Source organism: Lycorma delicatula, chromosome 5, assembly GCF_047948215.1.
Source record: "Lycorma delicatula isolate Av1 chromosome 5, ASM4794821v1, whole genome shotgun sequence".
NCBI lineage: Eukaryota > Metazoa > Arthropoda > Insecta > Hemiptera > Fulgoridae > Lycorma > Lycorma delicatula.
In genome coordinates this window covers 92,339,355-92,364,816 of record NC_134459.1, presented here as the reverse complement: position 1 = coordinate 92,364,816, position 25,462 = coordinate 92,339,355, and the positions used below count along the sequence as shown (strand labels likewise).

Genomic DNA, 25,462 nt, shown 5'->3' with positions numbered 1-25,462 from the left:
CGATTTCTTCCTTGTCACAGTGCATCAGTTCCTGAACATCTGAAGCATCAATTTCAGTGAAACTTTACCTTGAATTTTACATGCTATTTGAAAGATATTGTTCACAATTTTATCAGCAATTTTGTTTTCTTAGTTTTTTCAGTTTTCATTTTTTTCTTAACAATGTTGGGCGCCACAGATTCTACCAGCATGCAATTGATAGCTGATGGTTTAATTCCATCAACTGACTCCTTAATGTTTGCATTGTAATCTGCAATGGTGCGATTTTTCCACCATTGACTCACAGTCAATGAATTATCCACCTCTGTTTCACTACTTATCAATCCACTGAAAGTATGCTGTAAATAATAGGCTTTGAAAGCAGCAGTGATCCCTGATTCATCCAAAGGTTGAATCAGAGGTAATGTGTTTGGTGGCAGAAATAACACTTCTACATTAGGGTGCAAAAATTTTACTTCTTCTGGATACCATGTAACATTATCAATTAAAAGAACTTTATATAGCAAAGATAAGTTCAACATGTTTCACAAAGAAATGAAACTACTCAATGAAAAGAGATGCTGTTACTCACGTTTTTTGGTTTGATTACCATAAAACTGGAAAATGATTTTTATTGTAATCTTTTAACACCCTTGACTTTAACGATTTGTAAACAAGACTTGGTTTCGGCATGATGTCACCAGTAGCACTGCAGCAAAACAAGACTGTCAGACAATCTTTAAATTTTTTATTACCTGGAGGTGATCTTCTCTTTTTTTAATAGAAAGGTTCATGAAGGCATCCTCTTCCAACATGAGCCTGCTTCATCTGCGTTAAAACCTTGATCCGCTAAACAAAAAGGTTATGCAGTTGTTCTGGAAATAAGCGCACTGCTTCATGGTCAGCTGATGCTGCTTCTTCATTTATGCTAACATTGTGCAGTGCAAGGAAAACCATTTCTTGAAGTTTTCAAGTCTTTGCTAGCCTTTACTAGCAGAAAACATAAATATATTGGCCCCACTTTCATTGTCAGATTTAACAAAGTGGTCATACAAATGTCATGTGCTTTTTGCCAAAAAAAAGTGTTCTAAGGTACTGAGAAGTAACTTTTTTTGCATAAATTCATAAATTCAAAGCTTTACCAGTCTTTTTAATGTTTGTGTCATGACATGCAGACAATGAGAACCCTTAATTGATTGAGAAGAACCTACCATTACTCTTGTTCGTAACTTTTTTCTTTATGTAATAAACAGTTGATTCATTAACATTAAACAGTTTTGCTACTGAAGCTATGCTTTCACCACTTTTCAGTTTATCAACAAGATTAACTTTCGTAATTAGAGGCATAACTTTTTGTTGTCTTTTCTTTTCGTTGTTTACTTTGGAGATTTTTGTTTAATAAAAACCAGAGACTTCGTAACAACTAAAAAAAATAACCGTGACATGTGTCTTGGAACTTACTAAAACTATGCATAAAAAAAATGTATCTGCTCAATATCACAGCTACAACTTGCTGGTTGGTTGTTTTTACTGTACGTACTGAACTTGAGAAAATGGCATAAATAGCCGACGTGCCAAGTGAATCAGTTTGCAGATGAATCAGCATTGGCACCAAGACTGTTAACAGCAATGGAGCAGTGGCTGGCAATGCCTTTATTGTCATAATTAGGCTACAGATAAAATAAACATTTATACAAAAATATACACATCACATAGGTGTTGTGTATATTTTTTTCATCTATTAGGTTCTACTATTGTTAAATAAATGTTTATTATTTAATAAACTATCCTGCTATGCTGATAACCTCTTCCCAAATACAGCTGAAAATATTGTTTTCAAATGATAAAAGTAGTACAGTAATAATAAAACATTTGTTAAATTCTGTACTAAATGTTAATTCTTAATCTATTAAGAATATCTTATCTTAATTATATCTTATCTTATATCTTATTATCTTAATTATATCTTATCTATTTGCACATATACAAGTAAATTTCACTCTTTAAAAAGATGGATGAAGCAAATGCGAATAAGTAAAACCATGAATGCCAAATCTGCAAACAGCAAGGGACTACTGTATTTTAGATTTATTCAAAGAAAATATGAATTGTTGAAAAATATGATAGAAAATCCTATAAAAAGTTGAGAAAGTGAAAAGAGATACTCAAAAATAATTTTTCACTATTAAAAATGAATGCTTTTAAATTATTAAGCTTTTAAACTTAAAAAGTTAGTTTAAGCCTTGACCCTCAAGAAAGCCTCAACCCGATCAATATGAGAAAACATATTAGAGTATTAATTAAACATGATAAGTACTTTCAGCATTTGTATTGTATGACTCATACTTCACCAATATAGCTCAGTTATCAAATTTTCAGTAGTAAATACATAATTTAAAAAAAAGGGAATACTCATGAACACTCCAGGGAAAATAAGAAACATTGTTATGTTTTTCATAGATTTTTTAAACAGACTTTTCACAGATGCTGCAATATATGACCATTTCCTGAGACTTCCTGGTAATTAAGTGTAGTACTAAGTTCCAGTTTTTCAGGCTGACATTTATACCATCTTAAGGTTGTTCACTGGATCTTAAGATTAATACAGTCAATCTCAATACAACTCCATAAATATTATAATTTTATACAATTAATAGATTATACATGTACATTCTTATTATTATTGATTAACAAGACCAATATAGTGAAAGGTGTTGCAGAAAAGTAATGCATCATTACTCCTAGAAATGTAGCCTTTAACATCCTCTTCATGTTGGTTAAAAACAATTGCTATGAGAATTATTTGCAGGCATTTTTGCTCTTCCATGCTACAACAGAGTGGAACCAGTCTTGGCACCAGGATATCAAGGCCCAATGGAAGCTGAAGCATTTGTGAAGGAAAAACTTTTCCCTGCATAAATCGTAGAACTTGTTCGTTTTAATTGCTTACTAGTGACCAGAATGATGGTTTTTGAGTGAGGCAATACACACGCACTCGAAAAATTTACAAAACTATTCAATTTGACAGACTCGGAGAAAAATACTCTGGGAATGGTGTTAAGTGACATAATGGAATGTTGCCGTTAAGCCTCTGTAAGACATCCTGCTGTAGCAGAAAGTTCACAAGAAAGGTTTTCCTTTTTCATTACCATTTTTGGATCTAACTGAAGACATCTTTACCAAATATTTGCTAAGGCAATGCAATTTGTAAAACTAGTCATGAGTCTCTCTGATCAGATTGCAAAAGACCTCATATGTGAGGTCTTTAAATGAAAAACTTCCACAACTTTTGACCTTGTTTTTCCAGGAGTGTGTACATTCCTGATCATATATGAAGGTTCAAGAAGTCACCAGTCGTAGAACTAAACGGGCTTAGTTAGATAGTCACTTCATAAGGATTACTCTTAATGGTTGAAATGACTTTGCAGACTGCAAAGCCTTTCCCTTATAAATAAATATGTTCATTTAATATTTTTTCAAACAAAAATGATTTCTCATTTAAACTTCAGTGGTCATTTTTTATACCTATATAAATAAAGAAACGCAGAATTTTCTATAAAAGTTGCTGGAAGTTATATAAGTTAATTATAATAAGCAAAGTAATTATAATATGTTGCTAAGAATTATATGATATCATTAAAAGCAAAATTAATCAAATTTAATCTTTATTTTTAAAACAATTATCATCTATTTAAAAAAAAAATGAATTTCAAAGTTTATTACCATTGAAGTTTTTAATTTCAAAGTTTTATTTTTGATTTAACTATGTTAGAAAAAAGTCACTTTTCAAAAACAACAAAACCAAAATATTGAAAGAGTATTCCAATTAAATACCTGATTTCATTAAAAAGCTATGATGAATGCATTAAAATTTAAACCATGTAGCTAGTTATTCTAAATAAAAACAAAGAGTTTAGTCATTCAGTAACACAGATAATTCAGAGAAAGCATATTGATAATCAATCATTCACTACAGACAAAACATTACATACAGATACATCTGCTACCTACTTAATAATAAATATGCATTTCAAATTGAAACACAAATGCTTACTACAATCCCCTTTTGTGATACAAAACAAAGCTAATAAAGCTCTTTGTAATCATTAGAATGCCAATTGTTGATGCGTAGAAGCATAAATCAAATTTACAATTTCACAGCTACAAACCAGAAACTTCTCTACAGTACTAAAGATGTTTGTTTTCATTGTGCTTTGTCGCTTTTCTCATATATTACTAATTTATGTAAATACGAATTACAAATAAACACATGGCTTTGTTAAAAGGAGTTTATTTAATATTTTATACATTATCTAACAATAATTAATGTACAACTCATACAACCACTTCCTTTCACTCATAAATGTGCATGTGCGTACAAACATACATCTTGCACCACCTCCACCATACAATCTATGTTTTAATTTCGTTTGTTGAATATATTATCTCCCTGAACAATTAAATATCTCATTCAAACTATAATCCATTAAATACAACTAATATGAATAGTTATGCATCATTATCATAACAAACTATATCAATACATAAACTTAAATGTATTTTATATATAGCTTAGATTAACTTAATTGTATTTTAGGGTTAAATTACTGGTAGTGTAACCTTTCATATTATGAGGATAACTGTTTGATCTTAAGATGTTTTACTCACAGTTAACTCCCCATTGTCAGTGATACTTCTATTGTATTCATTCTCATTGTAATTTTTATTAATGTTTAATAATCTTTACTTTGAAATCATATAATTTTTATGCTTCAAACACTTTTAATTTAGTCTATTGATCAAAACAATAACATAACATTTCTCTTACGGGTTGAAAAAGTGTACAGTAATGTATTGTTTTGGTGTAAATAGGATTATATTAATTTGCTGCTACACATTCTTCAACTGTTTTTCTTATGGTAAACATGCTTGTAAAGCATTTAGTACATAAGCAATACTAACTTCAATTAGTTTCTTTCAGTATAACAATTTATTGGATCAGTGAGGAAGATTACAGGGAAGAATTTTTATCCTTCTTCTTTAAAGCTCTGTTACGAGATGTTTGTAATAATGAAAATGGCTATGATATTTTTGGAATGACTTTTGTAATGTCAGGTCACCTAAGATTTTTTTGATTATGACAGCTAGCAGACATGAACATGCTCAGAATACCTTGTAGCACAAGTATCAATTTGTCCACATTTTTATTTTTTACTGTTTTAAATAATTATTACAAAATATTTTTTAATGTTTTCTCTTTGAATAATTAAGGAATAAATAAGGTCTATTTGGAATAGTAAAAGTTCTACATTATTAATGGAGAAGTAGTTAATTATAATTATAGACTTAATGCAAATGCCAGAAACATTCTACAGCATTACTGGAAGATTGTATTCAATCTAAAATAATGAATAAAAAACAAAATTGTGAATAATTTATTTCAAATATATATTTTTATTAGATTGTTTCTAATAAATTATGATCACAGTAATGAAAATAAAAGTTACGTGAACTATGAGAAGAGAAAAAATTCTTCAGCCCTAACTCTAGAAGTTTTTGCTGGTTCTACCTTTATTATCGAAAATAAAATATTTAAGTTATACTCTAATAATAGAGGATTTAATTTTTTTTAATATATTACGTGCATGTGCTCACACACACACACTATATATATATATATATATATATAACACATATCAACATAGTTAAAATAAAATTATAAGCCAAACATAACTTACGTAACATCCTGAACTGTACCGCCCTGACAATGGTATCTAGCTGGCACTGTTTTCCACTGTTTAGCAAGAGCTACCATTGCTCCAGCATCTAACACGCCAAATCCAAAAAGATGATTGAATTCCAAACCAACTCCATTCATTGTCCAATGAAATCGACCTTTGGCATCAAATAATGAATTTCTTTTTGATGTTAAAACAGTAAGATGTTGAACATCCCTCCATGACAGTTGAGGGCTGTAGACACAAAAATTATACATTTTATGAATACGATGTGTGTAAACATTTTTACAAATTACATTTTTTTTTTAAGTTTATTATAACTCTGTTATTTAAGTGAGCTGTTAATAAAAATAACTGTTTAGTTATTTTTCTTGTAATATTAAAGGAACTTGATCTTAATCTAGTTTATATTAAAACATATAGTGACTTTTAACACATTGGCGCAGTACTAGTTACGTATGTTCTGTATGAGTATTTAAGAAGAGAAGTCCTGTTCTTCTTTTGATTTCTGTGCAGCAGATGTATTTTTCAGCTAACCTCATTTATTTTTTTATGTCATACTTAAGATTAAAGTAATTCTTAATATTAAATTCTGATTTATTATTAAATTCATACTGGACCTGAATGAGCATCATTTGAATATAAAATTCACAGATAGTTTTATCAATGACTGACAGTATTAGAAAAGGCAAAGCTTACAGGATACAGGTGTCGTGTAATACATCAGTGGAAACACAAATTCTGAACAATTGGAATATGTATTCCACAAAAATTACATCCATTAAAAAGAATACCACAGAAAATATGTTACTTAGATTTGAGTGGCTACAATTAGTGTATTTATGTCAGGAATTCAGGTAATACTATTCTATGAATGATTGGAATCAGGATAAAATCACATGTCGAAAAGTAAATAAGTTTGCAGCCTACTTAAAGGCAATATTATCTTAAAATAAAAAGGTATTTTAGAAATATAATATATATCAAAAAATATGATCAGTACATTTTTCATATTATGTTTCATTTAGGTCTCCAATATGAAACTAAAAAAACTTATTTTCCCATGATATCTTAGCATTTATTACTTAAATGAAGAAAATTAGTTCATTACATTATTATTTGGGGACCATATAAAAGATATTAAATTGATTTAAGAAATGAGATGTCAGATTAATTTCTTTTAATCTTCATTGAAACTAAGATTATAAGAATTACATTATTATTTGGGGACCATATAAAAGATGTTAAATTGATTTAAGAAATGAGATGTCAGATTAATTTCTTTTAATCTTCATTGAAACTAAGATTATAAGAAATACCTCCCTCTCCGGAAGAAAAACAGTTTTCATCATTTATAGATTCAGTATGTTACCTAAAAGAATGGATATTGAAAAAAGTACTAAATAAAATTTTAGCAAGCTTTACAAAGAAAAATGTATTTAAATTCTGAAAAAATGTTCCATTCCCTAAAAAATTAAATCTTATATACAAATAATAATAACTTTATATTTTTAAAAGTAATAATAATATTCTAGATATCTTTTTTATTCTGTAGTAATATAGAGTAATAATTATATAAGATATTGTTATTTAATATTTTATGCATTCAATATGTAACATCTTATGATAGTGCAAAAAGTAAAATTACAATGTGTAATAAATTCCAGGCACTGACAGAATGATAAAAAGGACTGCTTGATATACAAAAAAAGCATGTTTTACAGCCAACCAGACCTTTTTCTCCTTTTTACTGGCCGAGCTTGACATATTTTAACATTCAGGACAGTCTGTTCGTTTATAGTGTGACCCAGTGGTTCATAACACTATCGTAAAATGTTTTACGATAGTATATTACGTACACTTTTTTATTTATTTATATATATATATATATATATATATATATATATGTGTGTGTGTGTGTGTGCATGTATTTCCCAAATTTTAGAATGCAAGGTATAATAAACATACTGACAATCAGAAATTAGCACTAAACAGTAAGCACTAGAAATCATCATCAAAGAATCAAATGAACAGTGGTGACCAATCTACTATAAGAAATGTAATTAATTCCGTATTTATTTCTGTAATTAATCCTATGTATCATTAAGTCTATACTTTATGAACTTCAAAAGATGGTACAGTATTATTCAAATTCAATTTATATTGTAGATTTATAATCAACTTATAGATGACATCAGATAATTTATACATTTTACTTCTCTTAACATTATACAAAATAATAATAATTAGACTAACTCAATAAAAATTAAATTTTGTATTAACATTTTTAAGCTAATAAAGATGTATGATATAAGAAATATATTTTACATCTACAAGAATACACTTTTTGCTAGTTTTGTTTTCCATGCAATTAAAATAGGGCTGATGAACAACAGAAAGCATGCACCTAGTTCATAAGACCCATGATATTTTATCAGGCAACTTATGTGTCTGTTTAACTCTGTTTACAGTAATACAGTCACCAGTCTATTTTTTAATGTGAAACCTGCACCCTTTTTTGTTAGTATCAAACCTGATGTACATAGCATCGGTATTATCCTGATACACCATACGATAATCTGATATTGCTGCTCAAATCTCACTGTAGATCATGGAAATTTTTTTAGTAAATACTGTTCACCCATCACTATTTCCAAATCTACTTAAAAAATTGTTTTCAGGCCTACAGTTAACATGAATTAATATATTAAAACAATGAAGAAAAACTGCTAAAACATTGATAAAAGAATTTTGAACAAATAAAAACCTTAAATTAAACCATTTACATTGTGCCAAATAAAATATAAATAACTATACTCCAGATTTCATAATTCTTAACAATTATATAAATTTAAAAAAACCCCAAAAAAAACAATTCTCTCATTAATATGCATATATTCATATTGTAGTTTATCCAAGATAGAAATAAAACAATCATTTAACTTCTGAATCCAGTGCCATGAACTTATAATGTAATGTAATTAAAAATATGTAAATATAAACCAAGTTATGCTGTACTATTTTTCTACTAGGAGATATCCATTATTATATCATCTATTATTAAACTTAAAATTTATGCAAAAGTTAAAGTTTGAAACCATTTCACTATTTTACACAACCCTAATAGTTCTTAAAAGTTTTATTAAAACTTTGTTTAGCATAAGCCAATATGTTTTACTATAATAAAAAACTTTTATATAAAAATATTCACACTTATCCTATACCATGAGTACAGATGTGGGAATTAAAAAATACAACAGAAGAAATGTTCTTGAGTGGCTATTTTCTATTTAATAACATTTTATATTATATTAAAGAAATAAAATAAAGCAATAAAATATATTAAATAGTACTTTAATGAAGTGAAACATTTAATGGCCCAATATAAAAGGATGCATTAACTTCCCTGTTGATTAATAGAAAGATCAATGGAAATTAAATAATTTCACTTCCATCTCTAAATGAACTGAACTTAAATACACAGTAAGATTTTGTGTTGAGAAAATAATAAATTTACGCACCTGCAGTTCATTATAAGAAATTATATTTGAAAGGTAAATTTTAAACAGAGTAAAATCTGATCAATGGAATTCTGGTTTTTCTAGCATTTTGTTTTACAGAATAAAATATTTAAATTCTAAAACAATCCCATATAAAACAATAATAGAAATGTCCAGTTATATTTTTAAAAGGAATAAATTCACTTTATGGAATCAATAACTGGATATTTTCTTCTTTTCTCTATTTAATAATATATTATAAGTAATATTACAAGATCACTGCCATTCTAAATAGAGTAATTCATGAACATGAGTTTACAGAAGTAATTCAGAAAGAAACTGTTCGTCCAGGATTCGCTTAAAAGTGATGTTGAATAAAAACTTTGATAATTAAATCCAGAATAACAGCAGTTTGGTAAACTACCATTTGAAGAATAAGAATTAGAAATCATGAAAAAACTTGAAGCACAAACTGAGGAAGAAAAATGAGAAGGAATTAATAATGACCAAGGTACCAACTCAAAAAATGATAAATGGTTATGAATTAAAAAATGTTATTAAATTCTAAAAAATTCAATAAATCTTGTGAAAAGTTTAAGTACAGTGCCAAAATTTCAATCAGTTTGATTTTTTATGAATTTTTTTTATAAGTTTTCATTAAGTTTCACAAAAAACAATCAAAGCTGAAGATTTGGCCAGTTTTTAATTGGTTAACATTTTTATTATCACCGCTTACTTATTTTTAGTGTTTATTTAACGTTTAAAAAAGCAATGTGGTAACCAGATAATTAAAGAATCACAATTATTTTAATACTACACAAGAAATTTATGAGGAATCTCATAAATCAAGGCTCAATCCAGGTCAACCTTGAGATATTCACAGGTTATTTTCATGCCAAAGCAATATAGTTTATATAGTGGCCTACTGAAGCAGTCAATCATTTTAAAAAAGAAAAAAATTGTTTAGATAAAAAATTCTATTGTAAGTTAATATGATAAATCAATATTGTCGTAAATGAAATTGTCCTTATTAAATATTAAACCAACTTTCACCAAAATGTTATAAATAAACAATATCAAAATCTGTTTCTAATATAACCCTCTTGTTTAATAATATAATTTTGTGTTTATGCCTGAACTTGATCTAATATACTTAATCTGAATTAGTTTCTGGATTAAAATGTATTATATATGGTAAATGTCCTAGCTGGTCTGATGGATGAACATTGTTGTTAAGTTTGTAATTAAACTTCATGTCATTAACAGCAGGTTTACAAAATTTACAGAATTAATTACAGTTATTTTCCTTTACCTTAATTAGAATATAAATCGGATCTTAAAATATTTATTGTGACAGTGGCTGCTGCTAACTGATAATAGTCAGATATGTATTTACTTGCAAAAAAAAAAAAATGTATATGAGTATGTGTGCGTATATGTATATAAATATATATATATATATATATATACATAACACAATTAACTAGCTACTATACTCTATTCCCTTAGAACAATAAATAGGTGTGTTGAATCCTACTAAATGCCTTCAAAGAAAGAATGACAACTAACTCCTTTATATTCTGTTTATCCTGGCTGGTATCTGTAACAGTTGATAATGGATGACAAAGAGATAAATTTTTTAAAGAAAGAAATAATAAAGATTTAACAGATATTTTTTTAAACTACAATCATGATTTACAAAAGGAAAAAGGAAAAGATAACCAAGGAAACACAGAGTTTGTCTGCATACTTTGTTAAAATAATATATACAAAGGGTAGTAAAAGAAAAGTTAGTAGCATTTGCCCAGATCATGTTTTACAGAGATATTTTTATCACTGCAACACTATTATACTTAAATTTCCCCAGCTGTAATAATTTTTTGAATCTGACAGGAACAGTTGATCCATTATTATTTACAAACATGTAGCATCAAATGCAAGTAGTGTCCAAATTAGAGGTCAATGCAGAGATTTATTTTCTGTGGCAAAGAAGTTTTAACCTACTGAAATTCATCTTAATTAGAATGAAGTATACTACAATGGTACAAATTGTTCAAAATTGACCGCACATATATTAAGGATTATTACTATCAGAAAAGGCCATCAACTTATAATAAATGGTAAATAAACATATTTTCATAAACATTCATTATACTGTCATTTTATATAACTGGAACTATTATACTGACTATCCCTCAAATATGTAGTATTATAAAATTTACAAAATTAGTTTTCCAACATACGTAATTTTTTTTTCTTCTATATTTAGAATTTTCATAAAGATCCTAGCTTCATCAGATCATTCAGGGAAATTATGTTAAAAAAATAGTTAAAATAATAGGTACTCTAAAAGTATTGAGCCTTTTGTGCATGAAGTAGCGTTAGCGTATTCTGGCAAAAGTCAAGGAAGACTGGGATGTCAGCAGTCACGACATCACCAGTGACCTAAACATCCATCTCCTGGCAACAAAATGAACTCGATGTTTGGGTGCCACAAGATCTGACTCAGAAAAATATAGTAGATTGAATTTCTAACTGCAAATCTCTACTGAAACGTAATGAAATCGAGCCATTTCTGAAGTGGTTGATCACAAGTGATAAAAAGTAGATAACCTACAACAACAATGTGTGAAAAAGACTGATCAAAGTGAGGAGAAACTTCACAGTCTGTGGCAAATCCCACACTGATGCCCAGGAAGGTTATGCTGTGCGTTTGGTGGGAATGGAAGCGCATCAGGCATCACAAGCTGCTACTACCAAGCAGAACGATAGACTCAGACCTGTACTGTTGACAATTAGCATGATTGCACCTAGCAATTCAAAAGAAATGGCCTGGACTGGTCAACAGAAAGGGTGTTCTATACCATGCTGACAACGCCATGCTGCATACATCTTTAACAATCTGTCTGAAAATGAGAGAAAAATAACAATAACAGTGATCTGAAGTGTGCTGCTAAAGAAGCTACGTTTTCATATCCACTGCTAGATACAAACTCAGTTTCAAAACGTTAGACTGCACATCTAAACTGGTTAAAAAGTTATATGACCCAAAGTTTTCATCTGCTAGAACCAAAACTGAGGAAATTATTGTTTTTTATATTAACGTTTTTTCACCATTTATATTTGATAATGTGTTGCGTTCCAACATTGGATAGCTCAAGAAGTGAAGTAAAACTTCTTCCGATTGTTGTAAAATATTTCAGTCTGAAGGAAAGAATTCAAGTTAAACTTTAAATTTTGATTAATTGTCAAGTGAACTGCTCAAATTTTGAATCAGTATCTTTTGCAGTGTGTGAAAAAATACAAACTTGAAAATTTGGTTTGTTATACTGCTGATACGCTAACAGTAATTTTGGTGGTGTTAGGAGAAAAGTTCAAAGTTCAGAAAAGTTCAAAGTGATTTAGATAGACCTATTTTAGGAACTGATTGTTCAGCACACATTGCACACAATTCAGTACAAATAGCATGTGATTCTCTACCCCTGGACATAAAAGTTATTGTTACAAAAATTTATAAATATTTTCATATACATGTACAGTAAGAGTAGTGAAACTTAAAGATTTCTGTGAATTTGTGGAAACAGATTACAGAAAAGTATTATCTCATAGCAGCACAAGATTCCTTAGTTTGTTACCTGCTATAGAAATTGTTTTTCCATTTTTGATGGAAAAAAATATGTCTTTAGACAAATGCCCAAAATTTTTACTTTATTTTTTTTTTAAATCTGGAAAGTGAACTGTTTTTAAAATTTTTATATAGTACTCTACAGTTATTTAATAATGTAGTTCTGAAATTGGAAGCTAATTCTATCAGAGCAACAGAAGCATTACAGACATATTCTGAATTAATTTGTCAACTTCAGGAAAGAAAAACCCACAAATTTATACCACCTTCTACCAAAGAGTTGCTGTACTCTCTAAAAGAAAATAATGATGTTCAGGAACAAAAATTCTTCTCAAATGTAGACAATTTTTATAATTCTAGTATCCAATATTTAGAGTTGTGGAGAACCAGTTTTGATAAAGTTAGTAAGTTTCAGTGGATAAATTTACAAACTGAAATTGTCTGGTCTGATTTAGAAGAGAGTACACAAGTTGTTAATGAAATTATAAAAGATTCCATAAATACCGATGACCTATTTGATGAATGTACATTGTTGAACCGGTTAATTAAAAACCAAAGGGTAGGTTGTGGTTCAAGTTCTGAAAACGTACCAGATACTATTGAAGAGAAGTGGAAAGCAATTTTTAACGTGTTTCAAAAGACTGATATTTCATGTTGCAATATTTCTAAAGTAGTTGAGTTTGCAATGTCTTTGCCTGGGACATCTACTCCAGTTGAGAGAGTTTCTTTTTTCAATTACAGGGAGCATTTGGTTTGCAGAAAGGGGAAGACTTTCAATATCTACTGTTAAACATCTGCTAAATATTAAAATTAATTCAGAACTTTCTTGTTGTGAATTTTATGATGTAATTAAAACAAGCAAACCATTTCTGAAAAAAGTCATGTCTAGTGAAAACTACAACTGAATAAATAAAGTTTAATATTTCAGTAAACTGTGAAGACTTTTCAATAATTTCAAAAGTATGTCCTGGGTTGGACCCAAAAAAAATATGTTAAGCCTAAATAGTGCACTTTTAAATTAATCTATTTAATTAATTTTTATGAGGTTTCCTTTGGAAACCACTCCTCCTCTTCACCCAACCTTAATGTTGAAGTATGTAAAATTCTTAAATTCTATTCCACGTCTCGAAGTTTTTTTGGACAGTTTATACTCAGCTTTGCACTTTTCCTTCTATTTTCTCTACAGGGTTCATCTTGTGCAACATCCAGCAACTGTCTGCCATCATCGTAGTAGTCCATTTTCCTTGATACCTCTTTTACGTTTCTTTTATGTCTGGATGAAATCTCTTCGCTAATGGCACCAAGATTTTCAAGAAAATAGTTCACATGTGAATTTAAGAAGTGAACCTTCAAACTCTGGGAACAGCCTAAATTGTTGTACTTCTGCAGCATATTCTCAACAATTGATTTGAAGTTTGGATCCTTTTTATTGCCCAGAAACTTGGTTACTTCACCTTTAAAGGCTTCTCAGGCTTCTTTATTCTACAACTTCCATTTTGTCTCTAAAACATTACAATCTTTAAAAGGTTTTCTAATGTCAGGACCAGTAAAGACACCCTCTTTTAGTTTGGGGGTTGATAAGACTGAAAATTTGTCACAGATGTACTTAAAACATTTACCTTCTTTTGGTAAGGCTCTGACAAATTGCTTCATCAAGCCTCACTTGATATGCAGAGTTGGAAGGAGAACTTTATTCAGATCTATGAGAGCTTTTCAGAGCACATTTTAGGTTCCAGGTTATAATGAAGCTCTTTTTGGCCAATCTTTTCTTATCAATTGATTTTCTCTGTCTTTGCTATCCCATTCTCAAAAAATACAAGGAAACTTCCGTCCAAGAAGCATCAATATTAATTATTTTGAGATTGCTGCATATTATCCATTTATGATTTTTGTATTTAATTTTATTGAGAACAAATTCCAAATTATTGTAACCCTCTTTTAAATGGAGAGAATCTCTTACAGCTATTGATGGAAACATATTCCCATTGTGAAGAAGCAAAACTCTGTGGCTTCTTTTGGACAATTCTATGAACAGTTTCCAATTAGTACTTTCATACAGAATGTTAAATCGAGTCAAAATTCCACGTATATCAGTGCAGAAAACTAATTCTCCTTTTTCTGAAAAGTATGGAAGAAATTCCTTTTTTCTGTATCCTCTTCTCTGGACTGTTGTGGAACATGAAAATGTGGGGTCAGCTGCTACCTGGTTCTTCTGTTTAAGCTTCGAACCAGCAATTCTGAATTTTCTTTGGTCAGATATAAGTCTTGAACCATATCATTTAGTTCAGACTGTGAATAAAGATCTGGTGCACAGCTACCTCCAGATTCGTACTACTTGATGTTATCTTCATTTAAATCACTTATGGAACTGTCAATTTCAGGTAATTTTTGTGGTGGAATTGGCACTGGTACGTCTGGACCATGAGGAACTGGATGTAAAGTGGATAGCATATTTGGATAGACGATTCTTTTTTTTTTCTTCAAATTGAAATCATAAACACATTGAATTAAAGTAGCAATTAATGTTGTGATTTTGTGGATCTCAACACCATTGGAACTCCAAGTCTGAACGCTTCTTGTTCACTCTTTGACCACCATCTAAGTCCTTTAATATATTGTAGCAAACATAGTGGGTACCCAAGTTTTGTGTTGATTTCCTACTTTCACTCTGAAATATTTGAAGTACACTTGTCAAACAAAACTTGTTATATTTCTTTTTTGTCTTTCCATTATTAACTCAACACCAATGTAAAAACAAAAAATCTGCAGAATTTTTATAGCCTCTTGAATCCATTTTGAAAACAGAAAGTTTGCTTTATGACCTGAAAATACACCACCTTTATGGCCTAAATATATTTTCCACAAACAAAAACACATTTGATCATTGAGGACGGAAAAGAACTCGATTTGCGCATGCTGATGGTTGAAACAGCATTAATAGTAGTTGTATGGTGCATGAGTGGTCCAGATAGCTGTCAATAAACATGCTACATCTTGTTAAATCTTGTCACAACCTGTTGGCCTAGCTGTCAACTCCATGCACTCACTGAACAATGGAGAGCCAACTCTCCCATCATTTCATAATCTTCAACTCCCCACTTGCTCCTCTCCAGACCACTCAACTGCTTAGCTATAGGAATGCATAAAGCCGAAAAGTTAATATATTATATTAATTTATTATTAAAAATAGTTTTATGTGTATTTTATAGTATCACATTTTCGCAATTTTTCAACTTTTTACAAATTTTGAAATTTCTTTACATATATTTTTTGAAAATTCAAATAATTCATTAACATATTCATATTGATCACTGTGCTAATATTTAATATTTGTAATTAATATGGTTAGTTTAACTTATATATTTACTGTGTTTTGTATATATATATATATATATATATATAAAACAAAACTAACCATATTAATTACAAGTATTAAATATTAGCACAGTGATCAATACGAGTATGTTAATGAGTTAATTGAATTTTCAAAAAATATATGTATATATTGCTTTTATATTTCATTGTTCTCTTGAATTGTCATCATAATATGTACAGTATTTATTTAAAAGCATCTTTTAAAAAGTGTCTATATACATATATATTTTTTACATATAAAATGCAGATATCAATGAGTTTCAATTTTTATTTACATTTTGAAATTTCAAGAATATAAGGTAAAAATATTTGTATATAAATAAGTTTTGTTAAATTAAAATAAATTTTGTGCAATATCTAAGAATATAAAGTATTCTTATATTCCACTCCACTGAGTGCAAAATTATTCTTATAGCTCAGAGCATTTATAAATAGATATGTATAAAGGTAGGGGCCAGAATATATATGAAATCAGAAAATTCTGAATGTGAAAAGTTATTGATTATTAATAATTGTATGCAATAAAATCTGAAGTTCAAATAACTTGAAATTTACCTGAAAAATTGCTGTGCAAGTAATAATGAAATTTAATTCATAAACATGTTTAACTCAATTTATCTCAGTCCAAACATTATCAGTGACAAAAAGAATTAAACTTAAAAAAATAATCTAAAATTCCTAAAAAAGTGGAAAATCAAAAGTTTACTCCTTTAATGCCTCTACTGTAGATGTTCATATAGCTGATTTTTATAATTTTATATTAATATATATGAAAATATATAAATATATATATGAGAAATAATCTACTAGCATAACAAAAACATTTCAAGTGAAATGTTTTTAATACTTTTAATACTGTTTAATACTTTTATTATCTGAAGACCAGTCAGGTTTAATGCAAGTTTAAAACTGTTACTATCGTTATTTCTTAAATTTCTCCTTATCCTTTTAAAGTTTATTCCTACTAAACCAACTGAATTGGTGATCAGTGATAAACTGATATTATAGATGTTCTGTGATGATGCTGTAGACCCTGGTTCACCCCAATTAAAGGTACAGTTATTTTTAACTGGTTTTCAATGTTCATGTTATCAATATATTCCAATTTCTGGGTGTCACTGCCTCTGTAATGGTTATCCTCTGAGACTGGAAAAGTCCAACTAAACGACTAATTTAGCTATCAACCATTTTTGAGGTAGAATAACCTTAAACAATTTTTTTATATGTAATAAAATATATTTTATATTTTACACGCAAATGTATATATAATATACATGCACAGAGAGAAAGACACACACACACACACAGAGAGAGAGAGAAAGAGAGTGTGAGAGAGAGAGAGAGAGAGTGTGTGAGAGAGAGAGAGAGAGAGAGAGAGAGAGTGAGCAAACCATAGAAATGTTTGTATGACAACTGTTTCAAATTTTACTTGCTTTTCAATGTTAAAGCTGAAACTGGCAACATAAATACCCTGCACTCCAGTAAGTAAATCACAAAAAAAAAATTCCAGTCAAAAATCTAGGACAAGAACACTTGCTTAAAATTTCAAAAAAAGAATCTGTAAAGTTGTTAAAAATTCTGTTTAGATAAATTTTAAATAAATTTAGAATTTTTTGCTAAAAATCTTCCTCAGATAGTAATCATAGAAAAGCTATTTTACATAAAGAGGAACAATAGAATCAAAATTATCAGAACAAAATGAAAAAGAAAACTCTTCAAACATTAAATGATATTTTTTTACATTTACTGAGCATATAAAAAGTTTCATCAAAAAAGTAAAAAGCTTAATTTTCTGTCCAGTATTTTTTTTCTGCTACATCTCAGGTTCATAGAGGTGAGTAAGTATAAATATATAAAAAAAAATTTGCCAAATGTGGAACATATTTCAAAGAAAAATAAAAAAAGATGCAGTTATTTTAGTTGTGTAAATGGGTTTGTTTATTAAAGTAAGTTCACTTCCTCCTTCATTCAAACAGGTTTTAAATTCATGCATAATCCTGTAAAAATGGAAAAACAAATACAATTTAAACATATAATGTAGTAATTTGATAATGCTCATAAACTAAAATAAAACAGCTTTTACTTCAGATTTTGCATAAAAAACAAAGCTAATGTGAAAATTTATACTAGCAAATCGTTACGAACAAACAACACTTTATTTATATACATATTTTACAGATGCAACTCCGTGATTTGAATTCATACTGCGTTAGTTAATTCATTAAGAAAAATGTATTTTTAATTGTGAAATTTTTGATAATAAATTATTATTGTATACATATATATATCAAGAACTGTCTATCCTATTTTGGTAAATGAAATATTTAAATAATATTAGCTGAATTTTATTCATACGATTTATTCAGCAACTCAAAATTTTGAATCATGAAAGATGACTATAAAATACAACCTGTGCTTAATTAAGATTTATACCTCACAATTTAATGGTTTGTTTGAAAATTTATTACAAAAACCCTTCCTTAAAGTTAAGAGAAACAGTGGTAAAAGGATTTCCAGATCAAACCAATGGTTTCTGAATTGTAAATGTATTTATTTATTAACAAACAAGCATATATTCTGATTAATAAAATACTCATAATGTTACTGTACTACTAACACAGTTTTTGGGCATCCAGTAGTCAGAATAGAGGTGTTCTCACCCTGTTTTAATTTTTTATACATACTAGTTTTCTAGATTTAAAACAAGAAGAAAAATAAATTATAAAATCTGGAAATAAATATTTTATAACATTCATTTTTCCCAAAAGAAAATAATGGAGAAATAAAAAAAATTGCATACACAAAAATATTATAAAAAGTAATATATTTTCAATCAATTTTCTACTTTTGGTAAAGCTGAATATTATTTTAAGCCACAAGAAAAATCAATAATTTAGTTTTTAATAGGAAACTGCAGTTGTTTGTTTGGTTTACTGAAAAAAAAAATACCACGTAGAAAAATAGAAAAACATATACACATCCATGTAAAGAAAAAAAAATTATTAAACAAAAAAAAAATTACTGCCTCACCGAAATAGTTCTTTTTAATAAATTTTGCAAATAAAATTATTTCTTTTTTACATTGACTTAAAATGTTTCCAACTTTATTGGGTTATCTAATTTCTAAGCATATTGTTTTCCTATTGTCAATACTTTACTACCATAATATGCTGAATACAAACATTACATATAAACATATGAGTATATATAACAATTTTTTTTTAAATCTTACAAAACCAAAAAAAGTATCTAATAGAAGCAAAATTTTAATTTTTTTTTTAGAATACAAAAAACTTATGACAAGAAATACTTACTTTGCTTCCAAAGCCAATGCAAATACTCCAGCTGCTTCTGGTGCAGCTGCTGATGTACCAGAATGTGTAGTTGTACATTTTCCATATAAATCAGTTGTAGCCTGCAAAAAAAATATAAATTAAGAAAATTTAATATAATTAAATACAGAAGAATAGGATAACAAAAATATTTTAAAATTATACAAAAGTATTAAGCCAACAAAAGTATATAATATATATAATAATGTATATACTATATATATTATGGTATATAGTATATTATATAAGTACATAATATCTTCTGAAACAATCATAGGCTTTTACGCAAGGCTAATACACTTTTTAGGATGAAACCAGAAACAAAGTAGGTCAGTTATTATTGTTAGATAAGGACAAGAGGAGTAAATTTATATATTAAGTAAATAATTTGTCGCTCACTCTTGCTAACAAGCTGAATTTGTTTTTATAAAATACTAGTTCAGTATTAAAAAATTATAAAGTAGTTAGTTAAAATACTTGGTTTTTATAAAACTAATATTCCATGATGTTTAACGTACATCATGGAAGAATCGTTGTGCAATGTATGTAAGCTGTTATAGCTATTGTTTAAAAATTTCAGGAGGATGATTTTAAATAAATAATCTATAATATCAGTTTATCACTGATCACTAATTCAGTTGGTTTAACAGGAATAAACTTTAAAAGGATAAGGAGAAATTTAAGAAATAACGATAGTAACAGTTTTAAACTTGCATTAAAACTGACTGGTCTTCAGATAATAAAAGGAAAATGTGTGTTCTCACGTTGTTTGATATTTTCTAAATAAGGACTTAGATATGTGTTCACTTGAAATGTTTTCGTTATGCTAGTAGATTATTACTTATATATATATTTACATATACATATATACATATTTATATATTTACATATATATATATTAATATAAAATTACAAAATTCAGCAATATGAACATCTACAGTAGAGGCATTAAATGAGTAAACATTTGATTTTCCACTTTTTTTAGGAATTTTAGATTATTTTTTAAAGTTTAATTCTTTTGGTCGCTGATAATGTTTGGACTGAGATAAATTGAGTTTAAAAAGTTTATGAATAAAATTTCATTATTACTTGCACAGCAATTTTTCAGGTAAATTTCATGTTATTTGAACTTCAGATTATATTGCGTACAGTTATTAATATTCAATAACTTTTCACATTCAGAATTTTCTGATTTCACATATATTCTGGCCCCTTCCTTTGAGGGAACTCTGCTATGCCCTCGACAAGGATATCTGGGGAGACGGCTACAAAATTGTAACCAAAAAAGTTTGGTAGGCGGCGTCTTCCCGTTCTCGACAGGGCAACGCTATTGAGTTACGCAGAGGCTCTCTTTCCTAGATGCGGCGAGACGAACCGCGAGGAAATAACTACCACTGACATCCAACGCGCACCACAGAAGAGCGCGTAGTGGTCAATTGTAATATCAAGCGGGGTAAGAACTTTAGCTTGGATGGCGCCCGCACATCGAAGTGGAGGGTCTTGTCTCATGTGGTGGTCTCGAAAGTACTGTATGGATTCCCAGTTGGGTCATTCGCGCTGCAGAGGGGTCAAACACGTACAATTCTTAGTCATATTGACAGAACTATCTCCCTTTGGGTATGCTGCGAGTACAGGACAAACTCAGGCGATTCCGGCAGAGTAGTGGCCGGACCTGCGCCCCTGGATCTCCTCGTTCGGTAGTGAGACGAGTTGTACAGGGGGAGTGAGTAAGGCGGATGCAGAGGCATCGCTTGTCTGCAGATGGTAGGAGAGATGGGATCAGTCAACAGACGACAGATGGATCCAAAGACAATCCCGGATCTCCAAAGATGGGTGTGCCGAAAACACGAGGTACTAGGGTACAAGTTGTCCCAGTCCCTTACCGGTCACAGATGTTTCAAGGCATACTTGTGCGCGCAGACGCTGAGATCCTTCGCGGATTGCGATTACTGTGGGGAGGAGGACACCGCGGAACACTCGGTGTTGCTGTGCCATCGGTTCCTGCAGAATAAGGAAGCATGCAACATCTAGAATAGGAGAATTCGGCGTGCTTACCCCAGAGAACATCATTGGGTCTATGCTACAGACCAAACGATCGTGGCACGCGATGTCCACTATGATCCCGACAAGTACAAGGCGTGGGACCAGCAATGGAGGGGCGGATAGAGGCAAGACATGGGGTGCTGTGATAATACCGTAAGGTGGGCCCCCCATCCCATGTTGCAGAGGCGGAGATGGTTTTAATGGGAAGGCTTGCAAGAGAGAGTCCCACGGATAGTACTATGGGGTATGAGACCACATGCTGCTTATAAAACGTTTCCTCTAGTCCAAAAAAACCATTAACAAATTATTCTGGAGAATTAATATTTTTATAAGAAAAATGTAATACCATTAATTGTGGAAGGATTATAATTAGAGTCTTTATAAACAAAAATATCAATTTGATTTCATAAAGTTTCAAATATAACGTCAATGTTATCTATCAGTAAAAGAATATTCCAATATACCTTTGTGCATCACTTAATTACTTTTTATTATTTTCTAATAGTTTTATTTATGATATTAGCAAATAAACAATGTGATACTAGATAACATAGTAACTAGTATCAAGGGATTAATAAAATGTTTAAAATAAAACGAATGTTCCTTCTCGCTACATAATATGACTGTTTAGTAAGGTTTAATGAATATTCATGAGTTTTTTACTCCTGGAATAACAATGAACAGTTGCAAATTTTCTTCAGCTTTTTACCGACAAGATTAAAAGTGTTTGCCAATAGAACCGCATACTTTTATCATTATTTATTCCATGGATTATAATTTTATTTATTATTTTAAGAAAAAAACAAACAAATACAGAATGTGTACAAAAAGAAATTTTGTTTACACTTCGTATATAGCAGTAATAGGATAAATAAAAAATTTATTACAATTAACTCAAGCTAAAATTTTTACAGTTTCAGAAATTAAAAAATTATTTTTTACGATCCCTTTTCACAATCAACAATATTTACCTATGACCAGGGTTTTTAATATGCGTTGCAATTTTTGAAACAAATTATCCTACATTAAATAATTTCTGAGACTTTCTTGCTATATAATAACCTGTGTATAATAACAACAAAAATAATAATAAGCTGCACATCATTCATTATAAGAGTTAAACATTTTGTAAACAAAATGCTGTTTTACCATAGGTTACATCGAAAAATATGCCTCATTATCTGATGTTAACAACTATTATAGTTCATTAGTTACTGTAGATGACTGCAATAATTTACATTCAACAATGAATTTAATATGATACAAACACATAAGATCATTCTGTAATTTTATACTCTATATTACATTGATTTACCATATAGAATTTTTACTTCCTTCTACGACGTAAAGAAAGTATTGTGATCGCAAAAAATTTCGATTTTCAGATTTCAACGGAAATATCCATTTTGACCATCCCTAAATCCATTTTGATTAGTTTCGGTGAGACGTCTGTATGTACGTATCTCACATAACTCAAAAACGATTAGCCGTAGGATGTTGAAACATTTAGGACTTCTGTAACATCTAGTTTTGCACTTCCCCTTTTGATTGCAATCGACTGAACCAAAAGTGTCCAAAAAAGCCCAAAAGCCCAAACAATTTGGATTTTGGAATTTTTCTTAACTGCAGTAATAAGCCCTCATTGAGAGCTTTTCAATGATATATCATAAGTGGTATTTGGATTTTGGAATTTTTCTTAACTGCAGTAATAAGCCCTCATTGAGAGCTTTTCAATGATATATCATAAGTGGTACTTATTTTCATTGGTTCCAGATTTATAACCAAATAAAATTTAAATTAATGAAATATTTGGAACTTTCAAGGGAAGGCACATCGGTTCGAATCGGACTTCATTTCCTTTTTTTTATTTTTATTTAAATAAATTGATTTATTAATAGTTATTAACTCGTGACAGTAACGAAATTTTTACAATAGATAATAATTCAATAATAACAATAAAAAAAAATATGAAAAAAGTCAGAAGTTATTAGTGAAATAGAATTTTATGCACTTTTAAAAATGTGTATATGTAATTTAATAGGCATTATTTCATATGTGCATATGTGCATTTCTGGTGAAACATCTGATTATTTAATATTAATTGAAAACTATAATTTAGAATCGTATTATTTTTGGATCTTCTAGTTTAATTTTATTTAATTATTCTGGAATTTCTTTTAATTTTATCCACATTAAAGTTAACTACAGAGTGACTGAAAAACAGAGCCTCTAAGAACAACATATACACTGAGGCATACAAGCTCAATATTTAATAAATTGCAAAAAATTCTTATCTTTCAGTTCATTACTCCTCTGATATTGTCGGACAATATTCTTCATAAGTCGGAGTTGATCATTATTTCGTTTATTTGTTTTTTGTTGTCAATCATTTAATCGCTCTTTGGTTTGATATAATTGTTCTGATCTTAATTTGTGTACACGTTCTTTAATTATCGGATTTTTTTTCTTTATATCCATCATCCTCTCTTAATCTTTTTATTCTTTCTTTGTTTTAACGTTTTCTTCCTCTTTATATTTATCATCTTCTCTTAATTTTTTATTATTTCCTTGTTCTTAACATTTTCTTCCTCTTCATATCTATCTCCTTGTCGTTTTTTTTGAGATATATTTCTTCATGTTATCTTTCTTTTTCCTGTATGATTGTTTCTTTTTCATTTTTGATTATTCACCAAATAATTCAATAATAAAAACTAAATATTTTACACCAAGGTCGAAATTAACAATTGTAACCAGTATACAGGAGTTCACTAAACGGAATAGTTTAATTATTATTAAATTTTATTTATACGACACACCAGAAATCTGAAAATTTTGTTAATCATCAACTCACGAAGATATAAATAATACTGATCTAGTAATACGAGTAATAAAGGGACTTTTACTCTATCCTAATATTTCATGTAAGATTGCTGAGTAATAATTGTATAAATATTTGATGTTAATAAAAACTAATATTTCAACATTTCAACAATTGTACAACAGTCCACTTTGTTAAAGAATTGGAGGATAGAATCTCACTTTCAAATGAAATAAGTTTAAATGAAGTGCAAAAAATAAGTGAATTTTAATTTAATAGGCGTACAAGGAAATCATGTGGTGTCCACATCAGGTTTTTATTATTAAAAGAAAACGTACTTGATCGCTCTTAAACTGAACTGAATTGCAAAGTAACATTTTATACAGATTTAAAGCAGTGTTCAACCAAGAAAAATAAGAACAACGTTTAGTGGAACAACCAATGGGATTTTCTTGAAAAACTTATGCCTAATTTTTACTAAATCAATTGAGAAAAAGATTTTGTTTAATAACAAAATTCTTGAAATCAGATACCATAATTAAAAAATATGTCATCTAATAAAGTATGAGCAGTTTATATTACGTTGGGTACATCTGGAAGTAACTGAACAGCTAGACAAGATTAGCCTGATTTCATCAGTCAAATATATGTAACTTCAAAAAAAAAAAAAATGGCTTAATTCCATAGATATTGGTAGATATACAGGTACGAAAGGACAGCTTTTTTTCAGGAACCCTCAAAACTTTAAAAACCTGCGGAAGGGACGATCGGACGTCACCACTTCCTCCTGTTTCAAAGCTAAAAAAACTGTCAAAATTAAAAAAATAATGTTTTTTTACTATCTGTAAATTTTTATTTTAAGTAGTACTTACTGATAAAGAGAAACGGTACTAAAATTTGTAGACATTTGCCACTAAGGTAATTTTTTTCTTTCATCGATAAATGTAATTTAGTAATTAAGACTGAACGATTGAGCACGGGAGTATATGTAAAAAATAAAAAAATAATTCCAACTACTAGCGGAATTCTCTCCCAGAATCTTTCACATGAAA

General features: G+C 29.1%; 1 protein-coding gene across 1 annotated transcript in view; it reads right to left on the bottom strand.

Moving 5' to 3' along the window:
• amon (prohormone processing protease amontillado) overlaps positions 1 to 25,462 on the bottom strand; it is a 642,069-nt gene that overhangs the window by 15,726 nt on the left and 600,881 nt on the right. Inside the window, exons 9-10 of the mRNA XM_075365301.1 lie at positions 19,532 to 19,632; positions 5,718 to 5,951 (exon numbers count right to left, since the gene is read on the bottom strand). Coding sequence (XP_075221416.1) covers positions 5,718 to 5,951; positions 19,532 to 19,632 — 335 coding nt within the window. The remainder of the gene's footprint in view (positions 1 to 5,717; positions 5,952 to 19,531; positions 19,633 to 25,462) is intronic.